This window comes from Cavia porcellus, unplaced genomic scaffold (assembly GCF_034190915.1).
Source record: "Cavia porcellus strain 051 isolate PalLab524CR breed Dunkin Hartley unplaced genomic scaffold, mCavPor4.1 scaffold_20, whole genome shotgun sequence".
Lineage (NCBI taxonomy): Eukaryota > Metazoa > Chordata > Mammalia > Rodentia > Caviidae > Cavia > Cavia porcellus.
This window is the reverse complement of record NW_026947503.1, coordinates 27,979,696-28,007,328: the sequence shown is the minus strand read 5'-3', so window position 1 is coordinate 28,007,328 and position 27,633 is coordinate 27,979,696. Positions and strand designations below refer to the sequence as shown.

General features: G+C 38.8%; 1 protein-coding gene across 16 annotated transcripts in view; it reads right to left on the bottom strand.

The window, feature by feature from the left end:
- The window catches only part of Tcf4 (transcription factor 4), a 331,213-nt gene that overhangs the window by 138,804 nt on the left and 164,776 nt on the right, over window positions 1–27,633 (bottom strand). For 8 of the 16 annotated variants that reach the window (XM_063231576.1, XM_063231579.1, XM_063231575.1 and 5 more), the window contains one exon: window positions 26,339–26,403. In XM_063231576.1, the coding sequence (XP_063087646.1) occupies window positions 26,339–26,403 (65 nt within the window). Of the gene's footprint in view, window positions 1–24,503; window positions 24,675–24,782; window positions 24,922–24,979; window positions 25,125–26,338; window positions 26,404–26,513; window positions 26,623–27,633 lie in introns of those variants that run through there. The other 8 variants (XM_063231583.1, XM_063231584.1, XM_063231585.1 and 5 more) reach the window with 6 other exon arrangements.

The window sequence follows — 27,633 nt, the reverse complement described above, 5'->3', positions numbered from 1 at the left end:
CCATTCACTTTCCTTCTAAGTGTCAACCAGGAGCCAGGCATGGTACCAGAGGCCTGGAGCCCAGCACTCCTTCACCGTGACACTGACAGCAGGCAAGGTGACACTTGGTACAGCCTCCCTCTCCTCCTTTGTCTGGCACAGACATCTCTCCCCAGGATTCCTTGCACCTCTGTATGCTGCAAGTACGTATGGCCACAAGCCACCCTGCTTGGGACCATTAATTCAAGAGTATATTATGACCCAACTGCCTCTGCCTTCAAAATGAGGTTCTAGAAATCACTGTTTTTTGTCGATGGCATGAAGAAACTGTTCATATTTGGTAGATAACTGATATAAAGACAATTGATAAACAAATGGAAAAGTAAATGAGTTAAATGCTTTTTTGCAGTTTTCTCATTTATAAAATGAGAGTAATATCATTATTCTGTTTCTTACAAGGTACTGTATTTAACTGCATTGAGAATGTATGAAGCCCAATGTTGGTAGGCTGACTTTGGACAATAAATTAAGTGCTGTCATTCTTCCTCTAACCCCACCCCCATAAATGAACGTGTGTATCTGTGTGTGTGTGTGTACACACAGATGCATTTAAACAAAGCTACCAACTATTGCAATTCTAGCAATATACAGCAAACACTGCTATATATACAAATATTGTATATTATATGTATATATAGGTTGACAGCCAGTTCAAGACAAAAATTTATTTTTAAAAATGGTATTTTATTTGATAAAACTTACAGTCTACTGAAAATATAAAACATTCATAAAACTTTATTCATACATGACACGTCTGAGGTATATTTAAAAATATGAATACGTGAGAAATTGGCAAATCCATATTCAAAGTGGAGAACCATAATACACCTCTCTCAAAAATTAATTACTATATAAATAAAAGAATACAATGTTCATTCTCTTCAAATGCACATGTAATGTTGTTTAAAGGAAAAGAAACTGGCCTGGGGATTTGCCTGGCAAGCCTAAGGTCCTGAGTTTGGTACCTGGTACCAAAAAAAAAAGAAACTACATTAAGCCACAAAGAAACTGCCCCACAGTAGAGAATACCCAGACTATTTCCCATCCAAAATGCAATAAGATAAGAAAATAAAAACAAAACCAAAGCTATACTACCTTCAGGAAAAATATTTTACTAAAGAAGAAAATTTCAATTATGGGTTGTCTTGTGGTGAAGTATGTGTTGCTTACATTGTTCTGTTCTGATCTGCTTTTGTTATGGCCTGTTTTGCCTTAATCTCTTTAAAATTTAAAATAAGAAGAAGAAAAATTTCAAAAAGTGTTTTAATAACTCAGGCTAAACAGAAATTTTAAAATGGTATTTAAAACAATACAGAAACCCATGATAATGATAATATATAAAAAAATTCATAGGATACAGCCAAAGCACTAATCCAGTGAAAAACTTTTTCTTCAATTGTATATTAGAATATATGGAAATTTTAAAATTAAATGAACTACACATAATATAAAAGCCTAAAAAATTATATAATGTTTTTAAACTAATGAAATAAAAATAATATGTAGATTAATGATAAAATTAAAAGAAGTTTCTTTGAATGGGTAAATCTGTGAGAAAGAAAAAAGACGAACAAATCAACATGATCACAAAATACATCTGTATAAAAATCTCAAATATGAGTTGGGAATGTTTACTGTAAGAAAACTATATGTAAAATTTCATTCAACTACTTATAAAGCTGGAAAATGGGTATTTTCGAGGACACTATATAATCAATTTGCACACACACATGCATTTATCTTAAAGGTGCTCAAACATAAGAAAGTTTCCTTATCTACTGGAAGCCTACAAAAAATTCATTTAATGATGGGGACCACTACAAGATCCCCAATTCAAAAAAGAAAAATCAAAAGCTCACCTACATTCCATATTCTTTCAATAATGTACTGTAGGACTTTCCCAGAAAGGAAATAAAATGGAAAGAGATATTAAGAGATAAAATTATCAGTATTTGCCAATAATTTTCTTCCTAAAAAAAAAAAAAAAAAAAAAAAAACTTAAAAATACTACCTGTTAATAAATTAAGAAATCAACCTACAACACAAAGACATTTTCCATGAAAGGGCTATACTATAACCAATTAAAACTGGTTATGGAAAAGAAAACTCTAGGTAGAAAAATAATCATAAAATACTTAAGAATAGAATTAACAAGAAATTTTAACAAGTATGAAACTTTACTGAAGTCACAAAAGAAAACCTTAATACATCAGGAATGGAAGAGAGGGAAATTCTTCTAAACACAAAGCGACTCTCTCTGAACTAATTAATCTATAAATGCAGCAGTGTTACTGTTCCACATTTTACTCAGTATCCCTGTATGTTTACACTTCTAATAAAGTGTCCAAGCATTATTTTTACAATTTTTAAAGACTCAAAAGTAAGGGAGAGAGAATGTCATGTGTTTGCTGGGTTTCTGGACTTGCTAGGTGTGGTCTCTAGAGCAGGTGGGGTCAGCAGGCTGAAATGCTGGTTAACTCAAAGGCAAGACTAGAACCTACAGCCTCACTTCCGGCTCAAGTCGTTTCTTACAACATGGTACCAGTTACTTCCTATCCCAGCCTAAGATGTCATTTCTCATCCACTCAAACTGCAGCTTTCCAAAGGGCTCTTTAGCTCCTTTGTATCTTACATCCCGCCCTCCCAGATATGACTCTGGCATGCAGTGTCACCTTCTTGTATCACAGGCAGTCCAGTTAACCTGTGCACACCTCTTCCATGGCCATGGAAAACTGGCCTCCAGAACCGTGACATGCTCCTACCATTTATCCTAAAACACAGTTTGTTAGTTTTAGGATCAAATATTTAACCAAGTTTTGTTTATAGATGCAAGAAAAATCTTTCCTTCAAAGAGTCACTTTGGAGTGTAGCTTTCCTGTGAGAATCCTAGCAGATAGATGCTACCTCCACCCTTTCAATAATGTGAGTCAGCAAGAAGGGTACAGCAAACTCAAGCAATAGCAAGGACTGTGATAGCTAGGATGCTAAACAGATGTTAGGAACATGTAAGATGGAAATTCACGCAATTCCAGAGTGAACTGCACACCCAACAGCTCTTTGATAGTTTGCAGTTAAGTGACTCTCCACAAACATGTTCTGACTAAGCCGAAGCCTGAGTCACCTGGTGAACTCAACAAAGTAAAAGTCAAAAAAATCCTAGATGAGAAGTTCAATCATTAAACCTTTTTTGTTTGAGATTAGATGAAAAAAATCTGGTGAGACATCAGTTCTTGTTTAAGTTTAGGCCCACACTCTACCACTACCCAAGTCTCCTTTTACCTTATGACATCACAGATATGACACAAGTCTCCTAAGGATAATTTCCAAACTCTCCCTCTACATTATGAGTAAACTCTTCTAGGAATATAAGTGATTCCCTGTGTCCCATTATTATCTGGAAATATATGAATCAAACTCAGTGTAGAAGGACCACAGCCTTCAAGTTCATGTCAACCTCACTATTTCACGAAGGAGTAGACTTTAATTTTGGTAATAAATACAGACAAAATAATTCAGCAAGTGCTGCTATGATTTGAAATCAAGGGCAATTTCCTTGTCTTGGTTTGAATAAGACCAGTTATGCCTCGGTGACCGGAAGCCCATATGTGGCTACCATTAGCTACTCTGTAGCTATAGAAAAATTAGATTTTTTTCTCTCTTTCATTCTTTAGAATAAAAAGACAGTAATCCAACTTTTTGTGGATGTTGCTAAATTATTTTCTTTTAATATGTTAAAAAATACATATTTAATATGTTTTCTTTTAATGTATTATGTTCTTTTCATTTTCCTTTTAGTATGAAATTAGGTTCTGAGCACTTAAAAAACAGAAAGGTTACCTTCGCAGGAAACTGCAAAGACTAATTAGTATCACAAAAGTTATAAGCTGGATCAAACTGCAAAGTTTCAGTAAGAGTACTTCAGCTATAGATTTAGAAACAATGACTGATTCAAAGATACTGCTTACTTCTGCTCACTTGAGGTTGAAGATACACTATAGCATGGCTTATAAATGTCAATTTTATAACAATAGCCACCATTTATGGAGAATATCTGTAATTTCATGTACTCTTGTGGCTTACATATAGTAAATTACTATTCACAAAATCCTAAGAAGGTATTTAGGATATTCTTCTTTTTTCTATGCATTAAATCATTTGATTTATCCTCACAAACCCCCAGTAAAGACATGCTAATATTAACATCATTTCCCAGCTTTGAGCCTGAGACCAGATGTTTGATGAGTGGACATAAGAGAGCTGCTTAAAGGGCCACGTCCTACACCCTTACCCAGTGCATCTTTCCAGCATGACTTTGGTCTCCAAGTAGCAGGGTAGACCAGTGGAACTGAAGATTATCTCACATACACCAAACAACTTGTCTATTCTTATACATGGTACCCAGAAAACTCTAGCACTGATGACCAACTCTAGAAAACTGCTTCATCTGGGAAGAGGATTTTAAATGAATCTTGGAGGTTCGGGTTTTGGCTCAGTGATTCAGCACATGCTCATTATCATATGTAAGCTCCAATACCTAGCTCCAAAAAAAGAAAGTTTACAAACAGCAAGGCACAGTGGTACATACCTATAATCCCAGAGTTCTGGGATTATAACTCAAATAAATCACAACTTTGACTCTAGCATGGGAACTTATTGAAACCTTACGTCATAGCACTAAAAAAGGCTAAGGATGTAGCACTAGGGTGAATCCCCAGCACTGGAAAACAAAACACTGCCATCCTTTGCCATCCCTAGTACAGTGTGTGAATAAGAGCCAGTTAACACAACAAAGTAATGCTTCCATGAGAGACACCTGGGACTCCTGAGGAGCGGCTAGTTTTAGAGACCCACAGGTGATCTTGAATGATGATATAAAATAAAGACACTTTAGGAAATCTGGCCAAGCAGTGAAATGATCTCACATCCTTTTCGGGAAGATATACACTCTCATCTGTGAGGTATTTCCTGATAGACATCGCTTCTATTCATGACGATCCTTCCTCTTTCAAATAATGTTCAGTCTTAATTGTGACTAAATGTACTAGTAATAGTTGTCTATATCAAAGCATCAATGTAAGACAAGTGTGAGGAACTGTTTTTCAAGAGGTAGCATCATGGCAAGAAAGCAGAAAAGGAGGCCAAACCATCCCAGTCCACACAGAGCTCAGCAGAACGGATGAACTCAGCTGGCCTGTCAGCCAGCGACACTTACAAACGGACCTGGAAATGACTAAGCAAGGCTCCACTGGGGGCCTGAGGGATGGAAAGGAGCCACACATGGTAATGATCACACCTCCGGGCTGGCAGGGACACCAACAGGACGGAGTGGACCTGGGAAGTCCGGGAGGAGAAAAGGGAGCAGCCCAAAGGACCTCATCATCATCCCAGAAGAGCAGGGGCCATGTCAGGGTTTTTATGGAACAGTTAATTTACTCAGCTTCAAGGTCGTTTGCAACACTCAACCTTCTGAAAGTGAAGGGCTAGCACCTGAAAATACATGATCAATAATGCTTTAGTCAGCATGACCGAAAGGAGATGCCAAAGACTAGGCAGCCTCGCCAGCAGGCATCTCTTCCTCACGGTTCTGGGAGTCCACAGTGAGGATGCCAACACATACAGATGCTGAGCAGAGAGCCTGGCCTGGGTTTACAGACCGCTGTCTTCTGGCAGAGGGTGGATGCTGTTGCTTTCCTTCTTCCTCCTGTCACACAATGCCAGTGTCATCAAAGAATCACCATGCCCATAACCGAATTCCACCCAAAGGTCCCACTGCTAACATCATCAGAGTGGGGTTAGGATTTTAACATACGGATAGGAGTGCAGACATGCAGCCCATGATTAAAAACAGTAAAACAAACAGGTCAGGTATGTAACACACGTCAATTTTTTACCTTGCGATGCTGTACTGATTCCCATGTGTAAATAAATACCTTCACTGTCACCCGTCTCAAACTAACGATGATCTCACAGCCAGCTCCCCAAGTTCCTGAGTATTACCTACCAAACTGCATCCTTTATGCTACACCTTCAGTTGGGTTAGGTCTTAAACGTTAATTACATAAAGAGCTACGTGGGAAAATTAAAATTATGAAGCTATTCATTTGATAACTAATCCCAGTCTTCCTTAGTGATGTCTAGGATTCCAATCATCTTGGCCTCATTTACCAGTTTTAAAATTAAGTTAGTATTGTTTTATACTTGATAACTTTTCTTCATGAGAGCTCTGAAATGAAATGTATTTCTTTTTTTGAAAACTGCATGTTAACGAATTAAAAGGAGAACTAAGATTCACCTCTCTTCCCATTCCATCAGTTTTAAAGGAAAGAACAGAGTAGAATTTCTTGGGGAATCATTATTAAATTTTTAAGAAAAGTTTTTAGACATTATTTTAAAATGAGTGTGTATGTTATGAACTTGCAATGTGTTCAGATTAAAAGTTTGATTATTTTCTTCTTTCTTCAGGCTTTCTTTCTCTTTCTTTCTTTCTTTCTTTCTTTCTTTCTTTCTTTCTTTCTTTCTTTCTTTCTTTCTTTCTTTCATCTCTCTCTGTCTGCCTATCTGCCTGCCTGCCTTTCTGTCTGTCTCTATCTCTGTCTCTGTCTCCTCTCTCTCTCTCCTTCCCTCTTTCTCTCTCAGAAAAAAAGCCAAATTTAAACTCACATTCAAAAGTAAAAACACATAACTTTGAAGATACAACACACCCAGACTAAGGCTAAAGTAAGCCACTGTAACATTACCTGCACTGAGAGTATTTATGCCAAACTTGCTAATGAGTTCAGGACTATGCTACACTCTCCAAGCCTGTGGCTCTGGCCTTCTCAACCATCAGAGTTCACACACAAAGAAGATCAAATGGTGTACTGCAGCATGAACTGTGACATCTCTTAAACTATACATAGTAAGTCTGGCTTCTGTCCTTGTTAAATCATCTATGAATTTAAAAAGATGTTAGGCAAAAACCAAGTGTTCAGAAATACAAAGCAAAGGGAACCAACTATGTGCACTTCTGTAAATGCATGTGTGACACTCAGAACTACAAGCACAACATGAGTATCTATGTTATACTCAGTCATGTTTCCATTTCATTGAAGCCCATGGTTATTACACAGATAGCCGAGTGCACAGGATGCCAAAAACGTGCACCTGATTGCCCAAGTTCTACCGTCCAAAGTCAACCTGAACCAAGTAACTTAAGTTCCTCTATCTATTCAGCAGTGAAATGAAGAGCTGAGGAAGACAGTCTCTAAAGTACTAACACACTCTACAGGAAAGTGAAGATATAAACATTTAAGCGATTTACTGACTTTTGATTAATATTGGACTGAGGAAGTTAGTTTCAACCTCTAAAGAGATCAAGACCCCCAAAGTTCCTTTGAAGAAGCTAGCTGGCATTTCTGACTCAATAAAAACCAGAAATAGTTCTACAAAGAAAAATGTAAGAAAAACCCAAGTGTGGAAATTACTGGGTTTCAGAATGTTGCTCCCATATCAGGACATATTGGCATGGATGTCTCTCCCTGCTCAAGGCGGGGGTGGGGGGGGGCGCTTTGTGAATGGATTGTCTTCCTAAAGCAACCTGGATTTTTCAAAGTGACTGAAAAGGATACTCACAGTGTTAGTTATCACTGAAGGAAAGAAATCACCTAGCATTTGTCGGATTTTAAATAAAAATTGTTCACTTCCTTCAGAACTAATTTTGTTGAATACAAAATGCCACTAAATGAATACACTGTTAATCTGTTACCAAGAAAAAAAAAAAGCTGCCAGTTAAACTGGTACACCATGAATTTTTGAGATACTGAAATGTGAAAAGTGTCTTCAAGTCCAGTGAATATAGGAGCATAAGGTTTTGACACAGCTTTCCCAGTACATGGGACAAAATGGTCTCCTAAGAGCATCCCAACCACACAGGTGCACCAAGTACCCTATCTGACTTAACTCTCTCTATGTGCCCTGATCTCCTGCATTAAACAATTTAAAAAGAAAGAAGTTACCATTTATACTGAACGGCAATTAAGAAAATGAAGTGGAGATGAAATGTATATCTTTCAAATACTTTCTATATTTATTATTTCCTTCAAGGGCAAAGAATTTCTGCCTTCTGTGTGCAATGCCAAAAGCATGGCCTATATCTGAAATGGCTAACAGCTGCCTCATTCCTGTTACCTATTTGACAGTCACAGATCCTTGAAGCTAGAAGGGATCTGATGAGACAGAGGTAGAAATTTTGCAGTCAGAAATGAAACTTTTTAAAATACTAGTTAGATTAGGAGTAAAGACACAAACTCAATTACTGACCTCTAGTTGCAGACAGATTCCAAACATTGTGTCCAAAACTGTGTTCAACTGGTCTTTCTTAGTTTGGAAGTGATAATTTGGAAGAGACATTTTTCTTGTCTGCTTCCTGAATGTGCTCCAGTTAGTATAATGATGATCTTTCCCCAAGAATAACCCCCAAATAAGATCATGTTTGTGTAACACTACAGTAGAAAGGATGCAAACAAATTATTCAAGGTGTCTCCAGTCTTTGCTTAGCTTTAATTACAAAGTTACAAATAATGAATGAGAATTATGTAAAGCAAAGAAAGAATAAAAGGTATTGAATAGTTCCACATACTCTTCCCTTAATGAAATGCAATAAAAGTAAAAATTTTAGCGAATGTAATGAAATATTTTCTTCCTGTTAAAGCTTAAGATACATTAAATCATTTTCAAATGAGGGAAGCATCCCCAACTAATGAGTACAGGTGACGCCACCCAAATCAAGCCAGCTTATCTGTATGTCAAGCTAACCCAAGTAGAAGCTCACACTAATGCTTATCAGATGAACAACATTAAGAAGAGTGAAGAATTAGATATTCAAATTTCCAGGTTGATATTTGTATAATTTAAACTACTTCGAAATCACAAAATCCAGCCTGACATCTCTTACAGTAAATGCCCTAAAAAGACAGTTACATTTCTATTGGGCTAATCATATATTTTGTGCACTAGAGAGGCTGTGAACTCAGAGACAGAGTTTTTAATCTGTCCCCTAAAGCAGTGCCAGGTGTGGCTGGGGAGAAAAAGCAGCCCACATCCAAAAGCACAGACCTCTCATGGTCCAGTGTTGTTACACAAGCCAAACCTGCCATTATGACCCTTAAAGAAGACATTTATAATGTGATCCCAGAAACCAGGTAGGTTTGTGCTTCTGTTTAATCCACTATGAAGCAATGTGTCTACCTTGAAAATGAATTTCTCAACCTATTCCACACATTCAGGTCAATAGAAATGCCCTGGCTTGTTACGACCTAAAAGTTGTAGTTTCACTAGCCTGGTTCATCCTGTCACAGGGTGCCATTTCTGCCTCTATCAAAATACACTTGCCACCTTACGAAGATTCTTCCTCTTGCCAGTGCACCCTAATTCAAGAGGGTCAATGGGTTAATATGATTTTCTGAGGTCTTCAATTACACTGCCGTCTGAGTCTAGGGGACTGGCAGGCAAGGCAGCTCTGTCAGAGCTTCAGAGAGCTCTGCAGATGTCTCTGTTGCATGCAGTCAAACTGAAAAAGAGAAAAAGATGGCCCTCTGACAAGAGACAGCTGTCAATCAGGTGGTGCTCACATTCAGCAGACCAATGAACAGGCGAGGAGGTGACAAGTGCTTGGCTAATCACCCTGCCTGTAAAATCACAGCCCTTCCAAACTGCTCACAGCAGCACATTAGGTGACAGTGTGCAGAGATTTTACTGCTCCTGCTGGTGTTCATTCCCCTCCTCTCTCTCTTCCTACCTCTCTGAGTGCTATTAGTACTACTGGTGTGAAAGACTAAGGACAATGCAATACATCTAGAAATAAAAATCAGACCAAAGGAAATTTGAAAACAGAGGACAAGAAATCTCACGGAAAATGATCTAAAAAAGGAATACAGTGATATATGAATCTATTCAAAGCTGGTCCACATTCATTTTGAAAAAAGAAAACTCGTTAGGTATCAACAATGAGAAATATGTATTATAAGACAAAATTATCCCCTCACCTTTTCCCCCATCCTCCATCTTGTCTTTTCCCACTCTTGCCACCAGGGGGCACTTTGGGGGCTAGTCCCTTGTAGAGGAGGCTGCAGATTCTGCGCCCTCACAAGGAAGTTCTCAGACCTCAGCAGTGGGCAGTGGGCAGGTGGGGAATGAGATGAACAGGAAAGCCAAGGGAGAAAACCTAGTGAATCTGCAGAGCAGAAAAGTGAATTCCCAGGTCTTACACTTATTTTCTTCATTAGCAAATTTTTAAACCAAGCATAACTCCTCTAAATTAGTCAGTAAATGCTCACTCACTATGAATCGACCTGAGCCTGATAGGTGCTTTTACCTGTCACAATGATGACAAGATACCTCACCTTCGCTCCCTTCTCTTGTAGTTTCTAAAAGAGCAGCCAAGACGAGGCAGTAGAATTGGGAAGAAAGGGGAAGGATCATAAAGAAGACAAGAGTAAATTTTGTGACTGTGCACATGAAGAACAGAATTCAAAGAGTACTTACTAGTTTTAGATAAGGAGAAATCTGAACATAACACAGTGCCATTTAAACTTGGCCGTGACTTAGCCGGCACTTTCTACAGCTGCTCTATGTCCAAGAGTCTCTTCTGCCTACCATGCCAGAAACGAAACCCTCAAGATCTTTTTACAAAAGAATCTTTAAGGAGACTCCCGAGGACTAATAAAAAAAAGACCAAGAGGGAAAGGTAGGTATTGGTAATGAGTGTCCCTCAAAGTGTGAGAATTCCATGCACAATTCTGCCCCAACACAGGTCCTCCTCCAGGCCTTACAGCTTTGCAGACACCACAGACGAAAGGCGAGCAGACCCACACTGCCGGGTGCCTGCCTGAGCTGCAGGAAAGCACTCACGGTCACTGCCACCCAGCGCATCCCTGGAAGACAAAGCTGCCTTTCTTTGAGAAAAATCTAAGAAGCTATTCAATCTCTGTTTGTATTCATGACCAACAGGCGGGAGCAATGCCAGGACATAGCCTGAGACTAGCCACCATCCCTCCAACACCGACACCATCACATCACATCAGTTGTGTCAGTCCGGCAGGCTCTGCCTCCGGCCAGCCGTCAGGTACCCTGAGACACACACTGTGTCCCCATCCAGGGAGTCCCCATGGCAAGGCTGAATGACCATGTTACCAGGATACCGCGACACTGCTGTTTTTTCCAAGCTTAATATCAGTCCACTCCAACCCTATTCACGGACAACAAAACACACCAACATCCCACAGCTTTGGTCAATCAGACCATTTCAAAGTCTTTGCCACTGTTTGGGCTAATTGTAACACGTGTATCTTCTGACTGGAAACTTTTCCACTTTTGTGGATTCTTACCTAAGCACAAATATGCAAGAAGCATAATCATCATTACATCTCAGTTAGATGTCAAATTGCAATGTTCAATTTTGTGGTTTTCCACAACTCTAATCAGAAGTCCTTCTAAAATCCCAGATTTTTAGTTTTGGGAAAGCAATGCTTTCTGTAAAATAATAGTAATACTACAGGATAAGGTCAAGAAAGGCAAAAAAGGGGGACTGGGCTGGGGATGTGGTTCAATGGTAGAGCTCTTGCCTTATGTGCACAAAGCCCTGGGTTTAATCCCCAAACCCACCCCCCCAAAAAAATCACAATTCAAAGAGGAGGTCTCAGCAGCCCAGCTCTCCCTAGCACAGCCGTGGGCAGAGAAAGGAACAGTTCCCTGGAAGGCTGAGGCTGATCTGGCTGTGCCCCCAATCCAGCCACATGTCATTCTGAAAAACTGGGAGGGTCCAAAGTCATCCTGTTTACTCTTCCTTGTCCCCTAAGCATTTCTGGGGAGTTGAGAATTTGAAGGCATAGAGAAACTCTCTATCAAAGAGACTAAGGAGGGGCTGACTTGTCACATAATACATGTGTTCTTAACGGTGTATGACTCCCTGGGAGTCACGTACCATTTTTATGCTAGAACAAAAAAGGGAAGGAAACAATCGTTTTTTCCTAGAGGAGGAACTGATTATCAAGAAGAGGGCCGGGCTATAGAAGTGTAAAGATTAGAGGGAGGTCTGACCGGGACCATGCATCTTTACAAGTCAAAATCAAGTTCAGATTCTCACTGAATCTTGCTCTCTATGGCCTTGAGGTTTCTAATCTGCAAATTCATTCCACATTTTCTCTGTACCACACAGCACATGCATGAGGGCTGGTGGCAAGTGGTTCTTCTAGGAATCACATAGGTTGAATACAGAGGACTGCCCTGCTGGGCCTGGCTCAGAGCTTAGTTCTAAGCAGAACAATGAAGGCCTTATCAGTCCTGTAGGCTGTGATGAGAGCTATGGCTCTCTCCAGTCCCATTAGGGGTGACTGCCATCCTAGCTCACACATTTGCTTCTTAGAATTGTAAAGCTTTTACATATTTAGGGAGCTTTTCCATCAAAGTATTCTGGAATGGCTAGAGGCTCAGACACATTAACGATATCTGCACACGTGCTTTTTATCCAAGTTCACAGCTCCTGGTCACTGAGGGTAAACAGTGTTATCAGTGATTATTATGGATTTAGTCAAGTATATTTTATTCCTGTCATTTATGAGCACTTGTGTTGGCTGGTATTTACAATGTCGGGATTCTGTCACTTTGGCAACCTTCTGAGACAACATTTTTCCAGTGTTACAGTGACATTTCAAAAATTCAGTATTTACAAGCAAACGACACCCTCTGGCTCTGTGACAGTGCGATTCAGTGGTAGCTGAATAAAGGGACACTCGACTAGAAATTTCTTCAGGATGTGTTTTCTGGCTGCTACTGGCTATTTGCTCTTTGGAAAAAAGGAGAAAACAGACACCAAGATAAAATGCGGCATGCTACTGAAATTTTCATGGTATTGTATGAGTCTGTATGAGTGAGGTCTGCTGTAAGATGCTGTTCTGATTGGTTAACATCTCTGATCTTTAGTTTCCCATTTGCTACAAAGTTGTACTGGGCAACACAATGTGTTCAGGTCCTTCTCGACCTTAACATTCTATCTTTAAGGATTTCAACACTTACACAGAAATGTACATGTTTCCTCCTGAAGAGACAGACCCCAGCATAACCAGTTGGCAGACCTCTGACAGATGACACCCAAGTTAGCTCGAGAGAAGACTGGCTATGAACAAAACCTACATTAAATGTAACCACAAACTTAAAAAACATAATAAAGAAAAAGGCTAATCTGGAGCCAAAGCATTTATCTTCTACTCTCACCTCTATTTATAATTAATGGAGAAGAACACTCTGAGTTATAGCCTTTGAATAAAACACGATTACACACAGTGATTGCTTTAAAGGGATGCGCATGATTTAAGACAAGGTATTTGTTCAAAAGTACTGAAATTAGTTGTGTTCACAGGAATTCATGACTTTTGTTGGACAAGCTATTCATTTGTGTATGCCTCCATGACTCAGGAGCATGTACCTACTGCATGTCCCCATTGGGTGTTGGACACAAAGGGACAGAACGAGAAACTGTCCATCTCTGGTGCCACTAGCAAAGAGATCACCACTCTGATCACCACTAGCAAAAAGAAGTACCCCAAGGCTACCTAGCACAGCGGGAGTGGCACCTCCTTCTGGCCTGGCTATATCATCTAAGAGGGTCCTTAGAAAAAATAATTGATGAATGAAATTGTAAACAAAGTCTGCGTTTTACTTGTTCAAAGACATCCAAGCTTCTTGGCTCATGCCTGTAATTCCAGCGACTCAGAAGGCTGAGGCACAAGCATGGCAAGTTCAAGTCCAATCTGCGCCACTTAACTAGATCTTGTCTTATAATGTAAAAAGGCTGGACTGATACAGCTCAGGACTACAGAACACCTAGATCTAATCCCCAGTACCACCACAGGTGGAGGAGTCAGAGAAGAGAAGAGGAGGCAGGATAGATGTACCCCAGGCCAATGAAAGGACCTGGAAAAGAGAGACTGAACCTCATGAGAGCTCTCAGGTGAGCAAGCCAGGCCTGGCGACTGTGAGCACAGGCTAAGGACAGGACCCTGCAGCCTCCAGGGAAGCAGAGTGAGCGCACAGTTATATGGGATGAAACCAGGAAGAGGAAATAAGGGTAACAGAGGTCATGGGGCAGAGACATGGGGAGTGGGGGCGCCAGCGGCTAAAAAGTAGGGTCACTGCTTTCATGGGGGCAGAACTGAGATAGTCTAGAAACTAAAGTTTATGGAGTATGGGAGACCCGTTATTCTCCACTGGTAGTTGGGAGATTGGGGAGCAAATCAAAGAACACAGGTGCAATGACTAATCCTGAAGGGAAATTCAATCAGTGGAATTCAGATTCAAAAGCACAACTTCTTCAGTGAATGATTTGCTTTTCTTTATTCACATATGCCAGATAACTGACACATTTTATCTTACAATAATCTAAATTTTAAAAGTTCCAAGTATTAGAGCCTCAAACTAGGTAACTATTCTATGAGCTAAAATCCTTTACCTACAATCTCAGAGCCTTCATTGGGGCACAGGGTACTATGTCATAATAAATATTTACTGAGCACCCACAATACACATCTAATGAAATATTTTATTGTTCAGTGTTTTAAAAGGCTCTAATATCGGCCTGAGGTTCTGTACGATTAGGATGTCTTCATCCTACAACTATCTAAAGCAAAAATAAAATTATTTGCACCAGGTAACGAAGGAAGACACAATGGAGAAAACTCCATAGGAGCCCCCGATCTTGGCAGCTATGAACTTCAGAAACTCACACCACGAAATTTCAGAGATGAAATACCTAACACATAATGAGATGAAAATCTGCTTTGTAAGCTGGTCTGAAACAGAGGCCGTCAAAGGTTCAAGAACTAATAGGTTTTTGTGTGCTATCTGCAAAAAGGAGTAGAGACTAGAAATAAATCACAGAAAAATCCTACCTTGACATACAAAACCCCAAACTTAAAATATTCTTTCCCTAAAAATAAAAAATGGCACCCAGGACTTTCACCTTCAAAATAAATTCAAGTAAGTCTTCTCTGGTGGTTAATGGGGGTATATTGCGGGGAACAGGTCTTTATTAATGACTTCTTGGCTGAAACAGTGAAATGGCAGAGATGCCAAAGACTCCTTGAGGGACAGTGTCTCAGCGGGGGCAAGTTTTTACCCCCACTGACATCATGCTGTACCACTTACTCCATTCACAACAGTTCTGCGCTGCAGAGCTCAGTGTGACAAACTTCATGAAAAGTCCTCATAATAGAGAGCTGGAGCGCATGCAGGAGGATAAAGGTCAATATTGATGAAATTTCGAGTAGTGTGGCTTGGTAAAGGTACAGTCCTTGTATGCATAAATTTTGTTCAAGAAGTTTAAAACGTATGGTGCATTTTCTATAAAAAAGTCTACATGACTAAAGTTAAAAACCTAAAATTCTGCATTTTGACTGCCTTGGGTATTTGGATCCTAGCTCTAAGCCATGACCTTCTCTACAATTCAGTTCTTTATCTTCATGAAACTTTGACTGCCTGGGAAACATGAGTGGAATAGAATATATTCTGGGAGAACACAGATTGAATATAACCTCATGAGCTAATGGAACCACAATTGGAACCAATGACTACTCATCAGAAAAGAACATGGCTTAAACACACAGCTGTTTTTCTGCTTGACTACTTATCAATACTTGATTTTCTACCTCTCTGTAGCAGTCATTACCTAATGTTTATCTGTGATGTCATCTAATCAAATCATCTACTTTTTGTGCCTGTCCCCATAGGATTTGTGTTCTAAGTCTATGCTGCCTTTGGGGAAAATGTACACCTGTCAGCTCCTTAGTCCATTCATGCATAGCTCTTTTCTTCCTGCAAAACTATGCAATAAGGAATCATCTTATTTTTCTCTTAAGAGCACATATTTTCCCTCCCCTCAAGTGGGCATCTTGTCTTTGGACTTTTTTCTGTGATAAGACAAAGCAAATTTACAAACTTTTGTTCTTAGCCAAATCACTGTGATATTGAAATGATTCGCTCCGATGAAGCCTACATAGATACCATACAAAACAAACTTATACTAGGAACTGCTTTTGTATCACTCCACATTTTGCTATGACTCATTTTTTTGGACAAAATCTACTTGACATCCATTATATACCCAACTTTTACTCAAAACTGAGTTAAGTAGTATAAGGCCTTTAATCTAGTAGGAATATACTTTTATATACACTGTATGATCAACAAATGAATTCCTCATCAGATTATATCCTACCATCATGATGATCACGCAGTTCTCAAAGAAGCTTGGAGAAAAATCTCAATTAATATACAAAATGAGTTAAGAAAGGCTGAAAATTTAGCTCAGTGGCTTAAGCGCCTTCCTGGCAAGTGTGAGGTTGTGAGTTCAATCCCTAGTACCACCAAAACCCCCCCAAAAACAAAACAAAAAAGACAAGAATGTAACCCCATTTTGTAATCTTTATGTTTATTTAAAAGATCAATTAAGAGTTAAAGATGTATTCTAGCCTTCCCATTGACTTTATTTATCCTGTGTTTATTAAGCCCAGATTTTTAATGTTTGTTTCATGCAGCTTGCAGAGTACTGTTTTATATGAAAGGTTAAGAAAGAAGGAAAACGAAAGTGAGAAGAGACAAAAGTTCCTTATTAAAGCATAAGAAAAGCTATTCGGCTAATAAAAATAACATATTTAGTGATTTGTAACATAAGAATAAAATGAACTCATTGGGTTTCACGAGGTCTGCAACATGATCTTTGTAAAAAGTAGCATGCCCGTTTAATTGAGGTAGGAGTTATTTAATTTTTTTTACAGGTATAGTTTCAATAAAACTACATATGCCTATAATACTGCAATGGCAGATGTGTCTCGATTATTAGAGGTGGGCTCAAGGGAATATATACAATGGATCTTGAAATCTGTAAGCAGCTGTTGGGGGGTGTTGAAATGATGGGAAGGGCATTGTACCACACACACATGTTCTTTAAGTGCAGTAATGTTTTGTTATTTTACTGCAGGTGTATTACGGAGATGAAATTTAATAACTTACTGTATACAACGTCAATAAAACAAAAAAGATTCAGTGCCCTGCTGTTCATTATGGCAGTACAAATGAGCTTGGATTATTCCGCATGTGTGCATGGTCAAATCTCAACATGCAGAGACTCCCACAAAGAGTGCTCCAGAGAATGGTCACTACTTAAAAACCTCCATGACACTGTTCCTTTGCTGTTTTCTTATCAAAAATCACTGTTGTCCCAAATGCATATAAACACGGAATTGAAGTGGGTTCCAAATAAGAGGGAAGTGATGTTTCTCCTTAATCATACAAATCCTTTACTGAAAGAAGTCTTCTAAATGGAGGAAAAATGGAAATGGAGGATATGTGAAGGTTTTCTAAGTACCCTAAGAATGTAACAGCAATAATATATAGTATTCGATGAAATCTGGTGAAGAACCAAGTTAAAGTTATGATCCCACCAAAAATGTGACCCTTTATTAGTACCAGAAAAGTCTGACATTAAATAAGTGCCACACTATGAAAAAGCAACATTTGCATGGTAGAAAAGCTAAAGCTTCAAAGTTGCCTGCCTGTTTTGGTTCTATCCTCACACAAAACTACTTCTGTTAGATAAAGAACATTAAAAGTCTGTATTTTGGGAAGTTCCATTTAGCTCATTAGTAAATGAAAGCATATGTAAGAAATTCAAATGAACTTCTACAGAGTACACACAATGTTTCAAACAATAGGTGCTTCGATTTGAAGCAGGCCACTGCTGTCAGGTACAGCAGCAGGCTCAGTAATATCTGTTCTTGGCCAAAGTACTTTTTTCTTTAAGAAAAAGTCAAATGCATTTGTCTTTCTGATTAGGGGGTTCTGATCAATCTTCTAGTATTCCCCATATTACAAGTTTCAGAAAACATTTCTTTAATGATGGAATAATACCAAGTTAGACCTTAGACAAAGGAATAAATATTTTTGTCCTTACATAGTTAAAATTCCTGGTACAGTATTGTGAAGACACTATTTTTCTAAAAGTAAAAAGCAGGCTGGAATTTAGCTCAGCGGTGTAAGCGACTGCCTGGCAAGCACAAGGTTATGAGTTCAATCTTCGGTACCAAAAATTAATAAGTAAGTAAATAAATAGATAAAAGTAAAAAGCTAGAGGGTTATCCTGATTTCTACATGATATATAGGTATATGTCAATGTAAAATTTAGTTACATTTAAGAATTAAATCAATGATTTCTTAGGTCATTCATTGACTTTTTTCCTCTTTTCTATGTATCAAAAATATGATTAAGAATTATAGTCTTAATTGCTAGTGCTTATTATAAACCCCCTAATAGTTGCCATGCCAATGTTAGTCCAAAACTTCTAGTGAAATTTCAATCTAGAGACTAAAAATCTATCTCTCTTGGTATCGCCTAAATCATGTTACAGCAACTTGAGGACCTTAATGTACTCACTATTGAAACTGTTGGATAAAACTTGCCTATCCTTCTAAACACACACTCTGGCATTTAATACATTGCACAAGTGTGTTAAATGCTACAATTGAGAAGTTACTGCATCATATTTAGGAGCCTGCTAACGGTGTTATTTTAGAACTTCGCAGTGTTTGGGGAACAATAAATTGACCTATGATAAACCCAAATATGGGTAACGGAAAAACATATTCTGCCTGTACTACACAAAAATCAAATATATAATCCACACATTTAAAGAAAATCTATATATTTGGCTGTTGCTAAAATGTGAATTGGCATATTCAACCCCAGTCTTTTCACAGGAAATCCTCATTGGTTTTCAGAAAGAGTGCACATGTGAAGACAGGATGACGCTGAATAGATTATTCATATAATCTTTCTTTTCCTTTTCTTTGCTTTTTTTTTTTTTTTTTAAGACAGGAGAGTCAGGAACAATATGACTTGCCTACCTTTCTGCCTTGCAGCTGTATACAGAGTTGCTGCCAACAGCAAAAAGACTTGATCAACGATACCACTTCTTATGCGGTGGGGTGTGGGGGAGCAGTTGGCTACACACAGATCTGTATACAGCTTGAGACCTACTGCAAGTGGTTTTCTGGGTGAGACCTAACACAGACCTTAGAGCCAGAAACAGCATCATAGGTGTGCGAAGCAGGGAACTCAAGGGGAAAAGGCCCTGGTTTTGAAACAACACGTATCAAAAGTCAAAGCCTGAATCTGAAACTTAGGTGGAGTGCGATTTGCTGTATGCTTGCCTCAATTTTCTGAGTAACATTTTTAAAATTATTAAATGAGAGTTAATGATCTCCTCCGGGGTTTATACTGACCTCTCATTAGTTCCCCAGGCTTCCTTTGAGCTCAAACTTCCTTTCAGAAATTTATCCATTTTTACTTCACTCATCAATCACAACTAGGTTGAGGCAGGAATGACTTCCACTATGTGGCTGATCCTTGATAGAGCAGTTTCATAGAACATCACAGCAACCCACCAGAGTCAGCTACTGATGGTCAACCTTTGTGAGATGCTTCCCAGCAGTTACTACCATACAAAGGGCAAAATTGAGAATTTAGAGAAACTCCAGGGCTTACTGAAAGATGAAGCTCACAGCGAGGCGCACAGAGACTGTCACAAGGCGGTAAATTTCAACTAAATATTACTGGCGTTGGGTTTGCACGGAAACTTACCTTCAAGTCCTACAATTATTTCCTGTCTCCTACAGTTAAGCCTTTCCTGAGTGTCTTCCTGGGCCATTTTTCTTATCAATATACCCTAAGAAGAATGCTCTATTGTTGACAGCAGTCTCCTAGTAAGAAATACATTACAAACAAGGATTACTGACATTACACTAGTGTTTATATGACGCACAAGCACTGGCAGTTACTGTGAAGAATGAAAGTCCTTCTCTCCAGAAGAGCATCAGCTATACATGTAGACAGAATGGCAGAAGTTTAAAAACAAATCGCCAGTTTGAAATCAACCAGTTCAGACAGTGATCATTAATGTGGGCTGAAACTACCAGCTCAAACGCTGCTGGGGGAAAGGGGTATTTGCCCAGTGCCTGAGTATCAACATAAAGATTATCCACCATTTGAAAAGTAGGAAAGGTTTCCGTGCAATTAAATGTTGCCACTTACATGGAGTGATCCAGTTAACATCGCTATTAGCATGTAACTGGACAAGATGCCACACGAAGCGCTCAAAATCATCCATGAGGTCTTCCAGCACCCTCCAAAAAGCCAAAACAAACAAACAAAAAACGCTCAACCTAACTGGAATCAACCTTTAGCCCAGTTTTTAGTTTGTAGGCAAAGCAAGTGATAAATGAATTAAACAACATCCGAGGGAAATAACCCAACAATTCTAGAAAGGGGGCCATTTTATAAGACAAATTTTGAAGGTCTACTCTGGCCTCTTTAAAAAAAAAAAAAAAAACTACCATTTAAAAAGCAGAAAAGACAGAGAACCTGTTCTAGTTTAAGAAATTATAACAAGACATAGAAACCAAATGTCATACATAAATGGAGTGGTTTTCTAAAAAGGTACTGAAGACATTTTCATGGGGACAACTGAAGCAATTTGAATAAGAATTTTGATTATAAAAATAGTTGCTAATTTCTTGAAGGCTGTATTTTAGCTAAAAAGAAAAGTGTCCTATTTTAAGACATATATATGGAAAACCAGAGTTGAAATCTTAGATCTGCCACTTAAAAAAAGAGTCCCTGGAAAACATATGTATCCATGTTATATGTACATAATACAAACATAACAAAGATTAACAAATGCATCATCTGCATGATGAGTATATGGCATTTTTCAACTTTTCTGGGTATTAAAATTTTCCACTATGTAATACTAAAAATTAAGCATATCAGAAGTCTCCACTTACTTAAGACTGAGGCAGGAAGATTATTTGAGCTCAAAAGTTTGGGACAGGCCTGGACAATATAGCAAGACCCAGAAAGCCTTGTCTAAAAAAATAAAGAAAAAGAAAAAGAGGAATACAGCCTAATCTTCCCCTCCAACATCCAGGAGGGACTGAAGGGGAGAACTGGAAGATCTTTCCCTTGTATTTCTCCTTACTACCCACCGAAGGACTAGAGGGCCAGTAAGCATTTGTTAATCCATGAATGACAGAATAGAGACCTTCTCTCCTCTGTTAAGTGCCTGGGTAGCTTTGGAGAGAACGGTGCACCCTAGTAGCCCCTCAACTGGACTGAGCTGCCACCTGAAAAATACTGCACGAGGGCACAACTATGCTGTCATGCATGTTCTAAACTCAACCTTTGTAACATCTCAAACCATCAGGATTACAAATATGTTGTCCTGACTCTTCACACTCCTACGTTTAAAAATCAGATAGACTTCTGAACGTCAGTTCCCGTAACGAGCCTGCCAGAAACAAAACAAAACATCTACAAATTCCATTGCCTACATCTATCTGTCCACACACACAGGACTAGCACAGAGAGGCAACCGGGGAAATGTTCTGCTCAGAGGAAGCTAGAGTGAATAATCTCCAGAGTATGAGCCCTGCACCCTTCCAGCGCCTACGAAGCAGATTAGGAGGAAAGAGTTCTATGAGTGTTGTTTTCTGATTTTCCTAAGCCTTAAAAAAAAAAAAAAGTGTTCACTATTTGGTTCACATACACTGCTATTTAAACCTCAGCCCTTCAAAATGTTTTCCAAAGTGATGCTGGGGAAATAAACAATAGATCTCAATTATTACCCTACAGGGCATGTGGTACTCTGGTGTAAAATAAAGCAGATATGGCCCCTGCCCTCCAGGGGTTTACAGAATCCTGGTGAAACAAACATCCAACAAATGTAAATAAAGGCACATTTGAAAGAGCACTAGAAAGAGAAAGCAGAGTGCTAGGGCAGGATGTAGAGGGGGCCCTGCACAGAAGAGGCTGAGGAAGAATGCAGAGAACCTGGACTGAATTACTCAACACTGAGAACAAACATTTATGTGCAATATCAAATTAAAAAGCAATATGTACTTCTGCTTACACAAATCCAAAATAGTCACTTTCATAACAAGACTGTGATTTTTTTCTTATAACCTATTTTTATGTTAGATAAGAAACATTTTAAGACATTTGTAAAATATTTTATATCAAAAATAAAAATTAAAAAGAATAATCAATTCTTAAATGCATAATACATTTTATATATAGTCATATGTTTAACTTTAATGTAAAGTTCATAAAACATGAATGCGTTTATGAACAACCCGTTAGATACAGATAAGATCCATTTCCTCTAAAGCGTCAAAGTTTGCGGAATCTAAAATTACACTACTAGATTAGGCCTAATTCTTAAATTGCATCCACTGGTTTTAAGATCCAAACATCAAATAACTTTATCAGCATTGTCTTATTAGATTATTTGCTGAGAAAGTAAATGAAGTTAGATGTAAAAGCTTGGTCTTCATCAGAGAAAACAGGATATGGGCTGGAACATTCAGTGGTAGAATTCTGCACACAAATTTCAAGGGATCTTCCTGATTTTCAAGAAATGATGGATTTTTCACTGCTTCTTAAATGAAGGTTACATGCAATATTTCTGGGTCTTGAATAATGTAATTAAGGCAAGAAGTCTAAAAACTTCGTCAAGGTCACCAGTAATGCCAGATTTTGAACACAAGTCATATAAAATCTATTTCTAAAGAACATTCTCAGAAATGATCAGACCTCACCGCACATTAGGATCACCTGGGGAGCTATCAAAAAAAAAAAAAAAAAAAAAAAAACAGGCCAACTCCTCAGCTTCTAATTTGAGTGGTCTCAGGACCCAGCTTTCTGTAAATCGATGTCTCTCACACATATATATATCTTGCCCAGGAAATGCTAATAAAGCAGACATTGCTTTAGACTCAGGCTATGTCTCAGGAAGAAGTCAAACAACTCCTGATCAAGGCTGAAGCAGCATTCAAGGGAAACTTTTGCCCTAATAATGGTCTACTGTGTTGACCTCTTCACTCAATCAAAAACAGGAGATTTCGGCAAATTAAAAGTTTGGAACCGCCAAATGTCTTACTCAAAGCAGCAAAGTGTCCAAAGCAAATGCTATTTTGTCCCTTTAGTCATTTGCAATGATACCCCTTAGGAATTAGGTATTTGCTATTATAGCATTAAGTTGGGGTATCATGTGAAAAAGTTTATTTCAGCTCATTTTCATTTCGGTCACACTTTCCATTCTAAGTTTTATTTTTGCTGCCCGTTAAGTAGTATGAGGTTGCAATTTGGCAAGACAGTTTTAAGCCTGGGTGTGATTTCCATACCCCAATTTGATTTAATTTTTTTCTTTCCATATTTAGTGTAAACTTTTAAAAGTCTACTTAGCTGCTTATTTTTGCCTAATGGTTTATTTTGTTGGTTTATTTTCCATATGATTTTCAAAAGCCTCAAAAAGAGACCATATTTATTTCTGCTAATTTCACATGGAAATACATCAATGGATTTGAATTATTACTCATAGTTTTACTATACACAACTTACTTGATGATAAAGAATCTGCCAATTTCTTTCTGTTAAAATATCCAGTTTTAAAAATGGGTTAACATTATTTCCATCAGAGAAACACACACACACGCACATACACACACACACACACACACACACACTAACCTGGTGGACCTATGAAACAATATGTATTTCACAGCAATAATTCCTCCAAGACAGTGTCCTAGTACCTGTTGCTTACCAGCACTATTTCTTTACAAACAAAAAGCCACTGGGACTGGAATAAGCATCTCCCTTACAACACTGCTCATCTCTTTAAATGCACATGACACACTGGTATGGTACGGAAAGGCCAGCTCCTTAGGGCAGATCCTCTAAAGGTTTTCTGTCCAGCTTCTTAATAATGTAGCAAACAGGAAAAAACAAAAGCTCCTTCCTGGGAGTCACTCACCTTGTCACACAGTGGGGAACCATTTCAGCTGTGATCTGCTATTTAGACGTGAAGCCCAAGATACTGAGGTTATTGCCTTATTTTTGGTTTGTATAGCTGGTGTAGGAGACAGGGATTCAAAGAACAATATAGCACAAGAGAAACTGATTCACGGGAAGACATACTATGGTCTGTTCTATTTGCAAATCCACAGAAAGCAAAAATGCATAGGATGCACACTTCCATCCTTGAGCCCTAGTTCGCCAGCACAGGCAATTTCTAATATTTCCCTTTTATTATCCCTAAGTCATCACCTTGTTTGTGGATATTCCTGGGCCCATGCTAAGCACACAGACAGTCCTTGTAAGACTCACAATCATGTAGCACAAGTAAAAGTGAGAGAATCTCCACACTCCACAGCTAGATTCTGAAAGCTTTTTAAGAAAAGCAGATGCAGTCATAGCCCCATACAAAAGAATTTTCCTGGACACCAGTTTCTCAAAAGGAACCTCCCAAGGCCCAGAAATTCAGCCATCGCATGCCAGCCAGCCACCTCTATTTCCCCCCTCTACCCCCTCCACCTCTCACCTTTGTGTTAGCAAAAACAAAAACAAAAACAAAAGTTCAGTTTCACCCGAGGGAAGTATTCCCCACAAACGGAGGGAGGAAGGTCTGTGTTCTGCACACACAGACAGACTCACACGGTCTGGATGATGCGTTCACAAGTTAAGGGGCCTCGCGCTTACTCAGCAGAGGAAATCTTTGTGTCTGTGAGGAATCACGCCAATTCCTATTAGTAAGAAAGGATACAGGGGCGAGGAAGCCTATTCTCTCAATGACCAGCAAAAGGGGCCCAGCAAAACAGACCTCTGCCACGACCATCTGCAAAAAGGAAGGATGTTGTCAACTTTCTTCTCCCCAAAACTCTAGTGACCTCCGCCTTGACCCTCAGAAACCAGATCCACAGGAACCGGCTCTTCTGCAGGAATTGAGAGCTTTACACCAGAGACCCAGCCCCGAGAGGCTTGTCGCCCAGACTATCTGCCCCGAACATGTGCACTCACATTCCAAAGATGTTTCCGCTGCACTGGAATAGCTGTAAATTTCTTTCCTGCAGAATTCTTTCCAAACAAACTGCCATGAACTGCACTCCGGCAAGAGATCTTAACCAAGCACTGTTCATCTCATTGCAACAAATCTTTTAGATGCCGAATATGACTGAATTGGCAACTGGTCCAAAGGAGACAACTTTAAAAATGCAAATGTATACAGGGGAAGGGGGGGGAAACACCAACCTACCAGAATTCTACTTCTCGTGCTAGATGAGTGATATGTAAAAGAAACTTCCTTCAGATGCTCTGTTTAAACGCATGTCTGCTTTATGTTTCTCAGAGATACATTACACAGGTTATTCTACAAACCTCAAAAGGACTTTTTTCTACATTATTAAGAAACTGAAAGACCAAAGAGTTCAAAAGAGTAAGCATTCTTTTCCAGCACAGAAAAACTGTGCATCTTGTCTGGGTGAATAATGAAACAGTACAGAGTTTTTAATGTTACATATTATTAAATTACATCAAGAGTTTCCCAAAGAAATCAAGCTCTGATAAAAAGTATCAATTTAAAAAATTTACATGTATGATTAATACCCACACCGAAATTTAAAAGAAAGCATCTATAAAATCTCGGTTGTCTTAAAATAAAATCTGTCACTTTTACCTACTGGTTGCATTTTTAGAAACGGGTTCTCTCCGGAGAGTTAAAAGCATACAAATGCACAGTGTACAGAGACACAAACACACACAGTGATATACCTTTGTATTACACTGGCACTTTATTATTTAATTAAAGTACTCTTATTTTTCTAGCTCACGCATGCTTCCTTTGAGACGGCTTTACTGTTAGCCTGCTGGCCTTGACTTCCAGCCAAAAACAATTCAGAAACAAAAAGGGACAACAAATCATATTTTCACAGACATTTTTATCCCTCAATACCACCCTGTTTTCACACAACATCATACAGTCCCTGTGAAAACTATACTTTAGGGCACTAGCCACTGAACCCAGGGTCTGACACAGGGTTCCATGAAACATTTCCCGTGTAAAAAATTCCTAAGTTCCTAATTGTAAATAAACTCCTTTGCTAGAGCCTGACATTGCTGGTTTGCAAACAGTGCCACTGGTACCGGCTGCTGGATTAAAAAATAAAAACAAGCCAGTGGGTGTAGATCTGAAACGGCAGAGATCTAAAGATGAGGTGTTTATTAGTTTTAAGCTTTGTGTTACTTCATTACTTAAAAAGACAGTCAGCGGCAGCATTTCAGGGTCACTTAGTGTCAGCGTTGAAAATGCACAGTCGAAATTTGCAAAACATACCAAATTCCCAGATTCGTTCTCTCCACCCTTCCCCAGTTCACACTTACCTGGTGACAACCCTGTAGGTTTGATTCTCTTCCATAAGATGAGTATGAGCTTCTTTCTGTTTTACCTGCCAAGAGAAACAACAAAAAATATATAAATTGTGCTTCTCCTTTTTTTAAAAAAAAAAATCTCCTTCAGGTAACAGACATCAACTTCTCTTCTCCGATGTTTACATACGTAAAGTAGGCACTACTGGCAGTGTATGCAAGCAAGAGAGGGAATAACACTTCCTCACTCTGGCGATGATAAACTGGAAAAAAATATCCTTCATTCCTATTCTTAGCCAAACTGCTCCACACTTCCAAAAACTGTCATTCCAATGGCCTCCACTTTCTCTACAAACAAATTGTCATGCCTTATTTCCACTTTCCTTCTCTCTTGCAAAATTTAAACAATTTCATTTTTATTTACACAGCAGGCAAATTATATATGTAATGACCCTCGCCTAGAAATTCCCATTGATTATATTGCCATTAAAGGGCAGGCCAAAGCTAATCAATCAGAGGCTTTCCAGATGGTAAATTCAGAAAGAGAAGAGAAGAGAAGAGAAGAGAAGAGAAGAGAAGAGAAGAGAAGAGAAGAGAAGAGAAGAGAAGAGAAATTCTGACTCTCTCTCTTTCCTTTTTAAACATTTTTCAGGACTAAATTCCATCATGGTCAAGATGATGATGGAGCTTGCATTTGGGAAAGAAGGTTTTTGAAAAAAATCACCCACTCTGAACCCAAGTTCAGATCCAGCAGGACACCCAGAAGGCAGAGGGATCATGAAATATGAGTGCTCTCTTCCAGTTATAACAAGCTCAATTTCTTGTATGAACTAGTCTACTGTACAGAACTTCCGCTGTTATTCCACCACGGCCAAGGATAAAAATCAAGGCTACTCACTGGTTTCCTACAAATTACATCTAGCCTTAATAATCAGCAGGGAAAAATAATAAAATCACATCACAAGAGATCTAAACAGTAGAAGCCATATGAAGAGTTTATCCAGAAACTGCCCACAGAGGTACATGACCAGGAGCTCCTAAGGGAGCCCACCTGAGGCTGCAAACAATCCTGTCCTCCTGACTGCAGACTTAAGGTGCACTGGCCTTCGCACACAGGACTATATTATCCCATTTTCTGATAGGAAAATTCCAAAACTTTTGAGGGGCTGAACTAACACTGTCTTAAAGTTTACCACGACGACATTTTCCCCCTCAACCAAAATTAACTGCAAATGCTAAAAGTAACAGTACAGTAGCCTCTTTATGTTTTAGTTAAATAGCAGTGCTATTAGAGCATGCCTTTCTGACAA